Genomic DNA, 11,101 nt, shown 5'->3' on the forward strand with positions numbered 1-11,101 from the left:
TTTTCCTGTTAAGCATTGCCTGTACTTTTAAAAGGATCTTCTGTCATATTTAGAATCTGGAACTGGAATTGTTCTCATTGGACCTAAGTAAAGTATACTTAGAGAACTTGAANCTATTCTTTCATCATTCAAAATAGTGTTATTTTATTTTTTAGCTCAGCTGCATTTAGAGAACATCAAACATGTCATGTATGAAATGCTAAATCAGTTGTATCACAGGTTAAAATTCATGAACTACAGTAACAGAGAAAGGCTTTGTCCATGTTAAACTGAATCTTATATTAATCACTGGATCCCTTTGAAATGTATATACATATAAATATTCAGAGGTCCAAAAGCTTCTTTTATAAAGCAGTGTTAAGAAACTGGAAAAATAAGAATAAAATCTGCCCATCTGAAATACATAATTTTGAATTAGAAATTAATTACAAAGCTTGTCAGTGTGATGTTTACAATGATGTGTTTAAAAAGTATGTGGCTTATGAAAGCAAGCACTTTCTTAGTTAACATGTATTCTAGTGAAAATTAGAATTAATGTGAGAAGTTCTGAGTATGAAATTCAGGGATAAATTAATGCCTGTGGTCTGTGTCTTCCTAGGGAGCAGCCATTCATGGAATTTCAGATTAATACTAATTTTGTCCCCAGATGGAGTTGAAACAGTGTATGCTGCTTTAATTTTCTACCCCTAGGGAGGCCTGTTCAGAGGGAGTTTTCCTTGTTAGTTTTAATGTCTGTTATTTCCGTTTCCATTAGGTAGGAACGCAGAGGTGGACGGTGTTCTAACTTCTGCAAGAAAAGGGAGTTCTTGCTGAGTGTTGCACAAATTTGTAACCTCTGTGGCATCAGGATTAGATGGATTTAATATGTACTGGTGACATAACTGCCTTGTTGCCATGCTTTAATGGGAAGCCTTACTTTAAGTCCTTGAGCCTTTGTGTTGCTTAGGTTTGGGAGTCTGTAGGATCTGGTATCTTTCTAGTTGGAAGAATTCTACACAGTATGGGAATTTTTGTCATCTGTCCTTCCATCATGCATACAGTACATGGCTCCACAGAGCAAATTTTACTTCTTAGGCTGTGTAAATCCATAGTCTAGTTTTCTTTTAAAATCATTTCTTGTTCTTCCATTGTTCACTACTTTACAAATGTTCATTTGGTGGAAATTCTTATCACTATATACAAGGGGGAAAATATCTCTCAGAATTATTTTTTTAAGGGGGAAGAAATAAACTAAAAAATGTCTTTTAAAAGACATCCAGTGAACAGCAAGAAATGCATGCTTTTTAAGTTACTTAGGAATGCTTTTATTCATCGAGTGGTTTTTGTTTTTTTTACAAAGGTAAGAACAGTCTGACACCAGAGGATTGGTTTTGTTACCTAAAGATTTTTTTCTGTTATGTTTTACTCTTTAATATTAGTACTTATATTTCTAAATTATGTATTTTAACTCTGAAATCAGTTATTTCACTTATTTTTTTCTTCTTACCATGAATGTTCTAAAAATATTCCTTATAAATTTGCATCACTTTTTCTCTTGTGGCTTTTGAAGTTAATATATTCTAAACTTGAAAATATGGTATAAATCAATAATAGAAGTGTCACTGAAAGAATTTAATTTTGCATTTTTTTTATATTTAGGTCCAGCTATTAAAGTGTATAAGCCTGGAAATTTTAATTTTTTTTTTAAATTAGTGCTATACACAAATGTTCTCAGTTTTATAAGGTGATCGTGTGCTTTCTGTTTTAAATTTACATTTTCTGAGGTAGTGAAGATTGGTTTCTGATCAATGAGCAAGATAGGACATATAAAATATACAGGAAGTCTACTGAACTCATATGAAATGGTCACGTCTGGGAACTGTAAAGTGTATGGGATTTATATGTAATTCACACTCTGAACGTCACCAGAAAGACTGAATTGGAAGCTTCATGTCTGCATGAAACTTCCTATATTTTTAATGTGTATATAGACTTACTTTTTCTTTAAATATTAAACTCTACCAATTGCTACAACAGTTTTTGGTTGTTTCCCTCAATGTAATGATGGCCATAGTGGGATGTTATTTGAGCACATTTCTCAATTTTTCATTAGCCTTTTTTTTTTTTTATGCTTCTAGAAACTCAATGAGTGAGCTTTGAGTTTGCCGAGGTATATTTCAGTTTGTTTCATTCATGTTCAGTATAATGAACTTTGAATCTTCCAAGGAAAATGATTAGTCTTGATCCTTAATTTTGTTAAATGATAGAATAAACTACAAAGGCTAACAGCAGAAAAAAGTTTCAAGAAGAGCATTTTTTATCATCTGGGGTCACTTCTCTGAACTCTTACTTATCAACTGGGCGGGTAGTGTCTCTGAGAACTTCTGCCAGACGACTCCACAGTGCCTCAGCAGGCGGCTACTGGGTGAGGACTTCACTCTGCATTCTGACTTGGTATTTTCTCCTCCCTAGTCCTTTCTCTCTGTATTGTCAATTTTTTTATTTCTATGACAACATACTTTTAAAGTAAAAGGATAATGGGTTTATTATTTTTTATCACAGCTTCACTCCTTGCCGACTTGGCTCTGTGTGTGTGTGTGTGTGTGTGTGTGTGTGTGTGTGTGTGTGTGTGTGCGCGTGCACGCGCGCGCAGCAGAACATGAGGGTAAAGAGCGTGGAGTGGGGTGAAGCTGCTCACCTACTTCATGCCAGCTGGGAAGCAGAGAGAGCTGGAGGTGGAAAAGGCCAGAACAGAACTAATCCCAGGAACATGTTCCTTTAGAGTTAGATTCACTTTATAGATTTTACCTCCCAATAGTAAGTCCATCAAGTATGAAGCCATCAAAAGAATAATCCGTTCATGAAGTCAGAGCTTTCACCAGTAAACAATTACTGGGGACCAAACCTTTAACACATGCACCGCTGAGGAACTTGCTTGGACTCTATTCCTACTGCATTCACCCATGCACAATGTAGTAGTCTCCCAGGGCTCCCTGAGTGGTGAAGACCTGTCTGTTACACACCTGACCTCGGCACACATCGCAGGAGGGTGGAAGAGGGAGACAGTATGGGTTACTTCTTTACCAAGAAGTTGGGAGAGTACACTGTAGTTGTACAGATGGTTGTGAGCCATCATGTGGTTGCTGGGAATTGAACTCAGGGCCTCTGCTTGCTCTGGCCCCACTCACTCTGCCCCAAAGATTTATTATATGTAAGTACACTATAGCTGTCTTCAGACACACCAGAAGAAGGTATCAGATCTCATTACAGATGATTTGAAACTCAGGGCCTCTGGAAGAGTAGTCAGTGCTCTTAACCACTGAGCCATCTTTCCAGCGAGAAGTTGGTATTTCTAACACCAAATATTACCATAGGAAATGCTTTCTAGTTTTTGAATATGTCACACCAGCTGAGAGCCCCTAGGTATCTTTTCATTTTCCATATTATATGAACTGAGTAAGACTATATAAGGTATAAAGTCAGCAAACTTTTACTAAATATTATTCGTTGGCATTTAAAAGAAAATCAGACTTTTCATTGTCCAGGATAAGACTTGCTATGTGGTCAGTGTCAGTGCATGTGTATGTTTAGGGTTTTGGTTTGGGCTTTAAATTTTTTTTTTTTTAATGTTTTGAGTGTCCTTTATTCCAACATGATACATCCTATTTCCACAACCTTGATTCTGAAATCTCCTTACAATCTGATTAAAACTAGACTGGTAGTTTTACAGTAATTTTCTAAAAAGGAGTTAGATATAGGCAAGCTTGATTTAATAAAAATCCAAATATAAACATTGTTGTCTACACTGAAATTATCAAATGCAGCTTTTCAATCATCCTGGTTCATCATGTGACTGAGTCAACAGTAGCCAGTTCAGTAGAAACGTGTCAGCGTGAGGAGGGTGGAGGCAAAGAACTTATAGGTGGGTGAGGTTGTTGATCTTAGGAAAATCAGCGCTAATAAAGATACATGCTTCATGTTCATAATAAAAGTTACATTTTTAAGGTTAAAAAAATGTTTTCTAGGGTACTAAATAAAAAGGTTCTCACAAACCAGAGAAAAAGGACATCTGGTCTAGTTTTTTTTGTTTTTTTTTTTAAAGATTTATTTATTATATGTAATTACACTGTAGCTGTCTTCAGACACTTCAGAAGAGAGCGTCAGATCTTGTTATGGATGGTTATGAGTGGTTGCTGGGATTTGAAATCCAGACCTTTGGAAGAACAGTCAGGTGCTCTTTCCCACTGAGCCATCTCACCAGCCCCTGGTCTAGTTTTTAAAGAGGGCTAAAGATGCAACATGCCTTACCCGAACTCTAGCCATCCAACCCTGGCCACCAGGCACTTTAGTTCAGGTGGCAGGTCTTGAGGCACAAATGACAGTGTAAGGATCAACCTCTTACAGCAGACTAAACCCAAAGAAAAATTGTACTGATCGTTTGAAACACATTAAGTGTAGAATTTGTTTAGCAAAGAACAATATTAACTATAACCAGGATTCCTGTACCAAAACCAAAAATCTATAAATACAAATAAACCATGTCCAGCTTCATTGATTGGGTGAGATGCAAATTGAGGCCACAATGAGATACCATTTCACACTGGCCATATTGTTTGCTGATGAGGATGCAAAATAATAATATAATAATAATCTCTGGTGCTATAAAGAGCATTGAGAAACACACTTTGTAATAAATCCATACTATGCATTTTTGAACAATGCTCTTAGCATTTATAGATTTTGTTTTTCAAGACACGGTCTCTCTGTGTAGCCCTGACTGACTTCGAACTAGATCTGTAGACCAGGCTGGCCTCGAACTCACAGACTGCCTCTGCCTCCCGAGTGCTAGGACTAAAGGCGTGTAACACCACCGCTAAGATAAAGCTTTTAAGGCGATTCACTCTCATGTCTTCACAGGCACATGTGTATGACAAAATGCCACATCTGAAAATAAGCAGCTTATTGTATGTCAGTCAGACCTTAGTATATCTTAAAATATTAGCAAACCCAAAAGCATCTTAGAAATACAGATAAGTGAGTAGACAGAGGGGGAAATTGCAAAGAAGTACTAACTCAAAGTCCGAAACGACTATTTGGGCACAGGAAAGAGCAACAGGTGACAATGAGGAAGCACACAGATGCTCTTTCCCTTCTGAATCCAGGCGGGGACACTTGCGTGTTACGGCCATTTTAGCCAAGCACATGCTTTATACTACCTTGTGTACATACGCTAAGTATCACAAGGAATGGGTGGTGGGGGCAGCAAGATTCTGGAGAACAGAAGGAACGAATTTGGAACAAGGTCTCCGCACAACAAATCATCTGCGTTCCTAGTGTGAAAATGGCAATGGCGAATTTTTCATTTGTTCCAGGTGGGAGAATTACCAAGTGCAAACAGGAAATGGAGAGATGAAACAGAAAAGCTATACCGTACACTTCCGATAACGCTGTCTGCGCTTGTTGGTATTTGCTGTTGTCCCACCAATGCAAACCGTGGTGGGTTTGCTTCAGCCAGTATTTTAGTCTTTCCGTAAAAAAAAAGTAACTCAAGGATAGAGATCTTGCCTCCCATGCCCGAGGCCGTAGGTTCAATCCCCAGTTCTGTAAGTTTCTCTGTGTAGATGGCTTACATCTGCATCTAGAGATGTTTAAGCATGTACATGGCTCATATTCATAAATACACCCATACACTTAAGCCTTCTTTTATTTATTTATTTTAAAGATTCTCAGTACCTATCAGCTAAAACAGCTCTTCCATGCCCTAGAAAGAATGTTTCTCCGGAGACCTGATGGGCTTGTTTTTTCCCTTAGTTTTGTTTGGTTACTGCGTTTTCTCCTTTTCCTTGCAGCACTGGGGATAGAACCTAAGGCCTTGGGCATGGTAGGCAAGCGCTCTATCCTTCAGTTACTCTTTGCTTTTACCAAAAACCTAAAGTACGGGCTGAAGCAAGCCCGTCACGGTTTGCATATTTCTGCCAGACACCGGAGAGGTCCTGGAACCTGCGGGCCGCTGCGGGCTAGGCAGACACTTCCGCCGCCCCAGGATGGCAGCACAGAAGAAAGGGCCCCAGTCCACTAGCCGCAGGGACCTCTGAGACCGCGGGGTCAGTCGGCCGCTCCTGCCCGCCTCCTCGCCTGTTCGCTTAGGGACCGAGATGCTCACACACACGTGCGAATCGCAACAACCGTGCAAGTCAAAATAAGGTCGCCAGCGTGTAGCGGCCTCCTTCTAGCCACATTCCCATGCCCCGCCCCGTCGGGGGGCGCACTTCCGGCCGCAAGGGCGCTCGGGAACGCGAGCCGCGAGCCTTCACCAACCAGCGGCTGCGCTGGATGGGCGCAGGTGCGCGCGCATCGGGCGCAGGTTCGAATCTCCGGCGCTGCGCCGCGGCTCCCCCACAACGTCCCGTCCACCCTCGGGACGCCGAGCTCCGCGCTGTCCTCCGCCCTCGGCCGCCGCCCTCGCGACCCCCGTCCCTGGCCCATGGCCAAGCGGCGTGCGGCTGAGCCGCTCACGTTCCGCGTGCCTTGGAAGCGGCTCCTGCTCAGCGACTTCCCCGAGGAGCCACCGCTCTGGGTCCCGCCGTCTGGGACGGCTCGGCCCCTCAAGCGCCAGGGGGACGCGGGGACCATGGCGGAGCCTGCGTCTGCGCCCCGCAAGCGACGCGGCGGCGGGGACGACAGACAGGAGCTGCAGGGCTGTAGCCGGGAGCCCGGAGAGCCGCCTCCTGGCGAGCAGGAGGAACCCCGGGCCGCGGGCGGCGGCGACCGAGTAGAGAACGCGGGCAGCCCGCAGGTAGCCGACGGGGTGCACAGCCAGGTAGGTCCGCTCCTCACTAGCCCAGAGCTCGGTCCCAGGCCGCGGAAGTCGGGCCATCGAGTGGGCCAGACGTGCTGGACCCCAGAGGGTCAGCTCAGTGACAAACGGGAGAGAAGCGTTTAATTTGATGGCGAATATTGTAGAACTTCTAGCATGCTTTCCGGTAGCATTCATCAGAGGACCCGTTAACTCCTAATTTCAGAGCTGTGAGAATGGATCCACTTTCCGCTGCTTTGTTTTGGTGGCCGCTAGCCACGTGATCCAGAATACACTAGAAATATAACTTGACCAAACTTAGGTGTTTTAAGTGTAAAAAGAGTAGGAGCTCCGAATATGGTTAAGATAAATGGTCAGGTTCTGAACTGTGTTCCATGCGAAGTAACTTGTCACATACTGGGTGTACTGTTTAATTTTATTTTAGACACGTGACTAGAAAACTTCAAGTGTGTCGGTTTTTTTTTTTTTGTTTGTTTGGTTGGTTGGTTTTGGTTTTTCGAGACAGGGTTTCTCTGTATAGCTCTGGCTGTCCTGGAACTCTCTGTAGACCAGGCTGGCCTCAAACTCAGAAATCCGCCTGCCTCTGCCTCCCAAGTGCTGGGATTAAAGGCGTGAGCCACCACCGCCTGGCCTTCAAGTGAGTTTATAACCCATATTATATATGTATCGCACAGCACTGGTCCAACTTAGGGACTCAAGAGCCTTCTTTAAAGCAGTTCTTGCATAAGTTGGTGAAGAAGCGAGGGTAATTCTTAAAGCTCGCCAAACTCAGCCACCTTGGAATGCATCTGCCCAGTGTCCTTTTCTAGTTATTTTATAACAAAGTTGGGAAATTTTCTCTTCGTGTAGCCCTGGCTGTCCTGGACCAGGCTGGCCTCGAACCCAGAGATCCACATTCCTCTTGCCTGAGGATTAAAGTCATTCAGAGAGATTATCTTTCAGAACTACAGTCACTGTTTTTAGGTGAAGTTACTGGTTTCTTAAAGCATAATCGTAGTCTTCCAGAAGTGTTGGATGTAACTGCGGTCACTCTAGCTTTATGTGCACACGTGATGAGAGAGGCTGGCCAAGGGGAGCATTCAGTAAGCGGACGCCACACCATCCAGTCCTTGCTAGATACATCTCTTCCCTTGTGTTAGTAGCAGCCAGCAGAAGACCATGAGGCCCAGGAGTGTTCTGTCAGCTCTGCTTCTTGAGTTCCTTATCTTCTGAAGAACCGTGAGAAGATAGGAATTCTCCATCTCTTCTAGCTTCCAAAGACAAAGTTTTGTTTTAAGAGCTAATCATCCAGGAGAAAAAGATGTAACAAAAATCAAACTGGTATCAGTGTCTGCTTGATTTCTGCTCGCTCAGATGAGGGCTTAAATCCTTGCCCTAAGGCTACGCATAGTATTGTGTAGGGAATGGTGCCGGCAGCAGGTGTCTTCTTTCCAGGCACAGTGCTTGCCTACTTTGTGTTGTCAGACTTAAGGATGTTGCCTTTATTGTTTCATACGAACACTCACATGTGTGTGTATACACAACTTACATGCGTTTATAGAGAGTGGATAATTTAATGTATATGTATATACTTTTAACTAGACAAAATCAAGAGTGCATATATGTTATATATAAACTGTATTTTTAATAACAGTATAACTTTATGGAGATCAGTTGCTTAGCTAATATTGCATGATATGGTTAAATAGCAGCGGAAATGTTTTCATACAGAAATAGTTAATGAAACATTCATTATTAGGGTATGTGATGCCTAGCCATAATGTGCATTTACTCTGCTCTTTTTTTTTTTTTTTTTTTTTTTGTTTTGTTTTGTTTTTTTCGAGACAGGGTTCCTCTGTAGCCCTGGCTGTCCTGGAACTCACTGTAGACCAGGCTGGCCTTGAACTCAGAAATCCACCTGCCTCTGCCTCCCAAGTGCTGGGATTAAAGGCGTGCGCTACCACGCCCGGCTTACTCTGCTCATTTTTAATTCTCACAATGATCCTAATTTAATGAGGTAGGGTCAGTGATTTTTGTCAGTTATTCAAACTTGACCCATTTCTCTACAGTTTTTACTGTGTGTGTGTGTATATATGCACTGAGCCATCTCACCGCCTATGTCTTTCGACTTTATCTTTGTCTCAATATTAAATTCCCAAAAGACTAATTCTTTCTGCCTTGCAAGGCTGACTGTGAAGGTGCTAGGGTAGCAAGTATAAACTTAACACAGTGTGGGAGGGAGGGCAGGCTTTGATCCGACAGGGTGCTCAGATTGAGAACAGCACCCATCAGCCTGCCTGGGGCTCCAGGACACTTCTCTTTGCAACATCACTACTTAAGGTAATTTTGTAATCATTTAAGGTAAACTGCTTAATGCTTGGTAGACCTGTTTATCAGTCATACCAATTGTCAATTCATTGTTTTTCACTGTCATGTTTACAATTTGGGCAGTGATGGCACAAGCTTTTAATCCCAGCACTTGGGAGGCAGAGGCAGGCGGATTTCTGAGTTCGAGGCCAGCCTGGTCTACAGAGTGAGTTCCAGGACAGCCAGGGCTACACAGAGAAAACCCTGTCTTGAAAAACCAAAGAGAAAAAAAGAAAATTACATATCATGTTTACATCCCCAAACTTTACTGAAGATCATGAACTATTTTGACCTCTATGTTAATCTCAATCCTAAACATCAGTGAAAAGTAGGTTATAAGGGTGTATATATATTTTAAATTTCATATTTCTCATTGAAACACTGGCTGCTTTTCCAGAGGGACCAGGGTGCAATTCTGAAACTAGTGTGTTAGAAACTCCAGACTCAGGGGATCTGATGCCCTCTTCTGGATCCCTCAGGCACTGCATGCCCATAGTACAGGCAAAACACCCAGACACGCTAAAAAAAAAAAAAACTTTTTTTTTTAAAACATGCTATCCAGGAAATTCTTTTTAAATTAGATTATTAGCAAATACAAATCCACAGGTTTGATTGGGCATGTAAGCTGCTTTATCCAAAATCAAAACTATTTGTTGAAAATGAAAAAGACTGTGTAAATTATATTTGAGTTTCTTTTCCAAACAAGGAATTAAAAGTAGTTATTGCACTGGCCCTTGCTGCTGAGCCTGCAGACTTGAGTTCAGTCCCCGTAACTCAACATAGTAGAAGGAATGCTTCTTAAAGGTGGCCTTTGTCATAGTCTGTGCCACCCGACGTAAATCAGTGTAACTGGGAAATGTGTAGTTAGCCCAGCCTGGCTTTAAACTTACAGCTCCTCCACTGGGCCTTCTGAGTGCTCTGACTGGGCATGTCATTCTGCCCCCTGAAACAAAGCAGTCATTTCCTGGTGTTTGCATGCGTGTGTGTGCTGGTGGGTGTGTGTGTGTGTGTGTGTGTGTGTGTGTGTGTGTGTGTGCCATTTTCTAAGCCAGTGATATCTTTATCTTTTTCCTTTCCTAAAGCAGACTGAAGAGTTTTGGCAGTATAATACATTCCAGTATTGGAGGAACCCTCTGCCACCTCTTGATCTGGCAGCTCTTGAAGATGTGAGTGCAAACAGCCTGACAGAAACACTTGAGGACAAGAATGAAGGAGTTGAGATTGACATGGAGTCCTGACAGAAGGATCTGAAGAAATGGGATTCTCTAAATTTGAGGCGACCTAAAGGAAAAGTTCTTTTCCATACTTGACATGATACCTTTTTCAAACCTGAAAACTGAGGAAGGGTTTTGGGATAAATAACTAATGACTACAGAATCTCCTAATGGAGAGTTGTCGAGGGTGTGGTATAGCTGCAGACAGAATACTTTGTGTAAGCATTTTTAGTGAAAATAGTTTTGTTCATGCTCTTGACTTTGAAGATGCTTATCTTGGAAAGAAGGTTTTGACAGTTTCAGAAGAAGCACTCAGGCCTTCCGCACTTGTTCTGTCAAATGATCCTTTGCACCACAAAGCTTTTATGTGGTACATGGAATGAATACAGCTGATGCTAATACATATTTTCTAGTGCATCTTATTGGATCCCCTTGGTTGAACAAATAGGAGACTTGAGTATCTATGCAAAATTAAAATGTGAGATTGTTTCTGAAAGCTAACTTTGTTTTAAAAGAGTGTAAATCTAAACTAGTGAGAACTCCCACTTGGGTAGCTTGTTCTAACTTTCACTATTTGTTGTTTATTAAAACAGTACAGGCAACGAATAGAGCCAAACAGTGGATAGAGAACAGTGGATAGGAAGCAGATAGATGCCTGCCCCTCCTCCCTTTTTCTGAGGTGAAAGAAATGATCTGGTCAGCTTACTGATTGTTTTGAGGACTTTTTTTATAGTGTTTATATTAC

The 11,101-nt window shown here is 41.9% G+C and overlaps 2 protein-coding genes across 3 annotated transcripts in view; both read left to right on the forward strand.

Moving 5' to 3' along the window:
- Window positions 1–6,058, forward strand: part of Carnmt1 (carnosine N-methyltransferase 1) — a 41,106-nt gene extending 35,048 nt beyond the window's left edge. The window contains exon 7 of the mRNA XM_029536362.1: window positions 5,829–6,058. Within this exon, the coding sequence (XP_029392222.1) occupies window positions 5,829–6,058 (230 nt within the window). The remainder of the gene's footprint in view (window positions 1–5,828) is intronic.
- A 247-nt stretch (window positions 6,059–6,305) lies between these two features.
- C1H9orf40 (chromosome 1 C9orf40 homolog) lies at window positions 6,306–11,092 on the forward strand. Of its 2 annotated transcripts, none has more exons than XM_021213897.2 (2): window positions 6,306–6,799; window positions 10,228–11,092. In XM_021213897.2, exons 1-2 carry the CDS (start codon window positions 6,464–6,466, stop codon window positions 10,378–10,380), a joined length of 489 nt encoding a protein of 162 aa, XP_021069556.1. In that variant the 5' UTR covers window positions 6,306–6,463; the 3' UTR covers window positions 10,381–11,092. The 2 variants fall into 2 exon arrangements, with proteins under 2 accessions (XP_021069556.1, XP_021069547.1); XM_021213888.2 differs by having other exon boundaries at window positions 6,308–6,799; window positions 10,225–11,092.
- The last annotated feature ends 9 nt before the right edge of the window (window positions 11,093–11,101 follow it).

Source organism: Mus pahari, chromosome 1, assembly GCF_900095145.1.
Source record: "Mus pahari chromosome 1, PAHARI_EIJ_v1.1, whole genome shotgun sequence".
Classification (NCBI taxonomy): Eukaryota; Metazoa; Chordata; class Mammalia; order Rodentia; family Muridae; genus Mus; species Mus pahari.

Bases quoted from the DNA above. Each gene is read 5' to 3' on its own strand.
- C1H9orf40 (XM_021213888.2), top strand. From the start codon at position 6,464: ATGGCCAAGCGGCGTGCGGCTGAGCCGCTCACGTTCCGCGTGCCTTGG. The intron at 6,800-10,224 runs GTAGGTCCGCTC...CCTTTCCTAAAG, and splicing joins CCGACGGGGTGCACAGCCAG to CAGACTGAAGAGTTTTGGCA.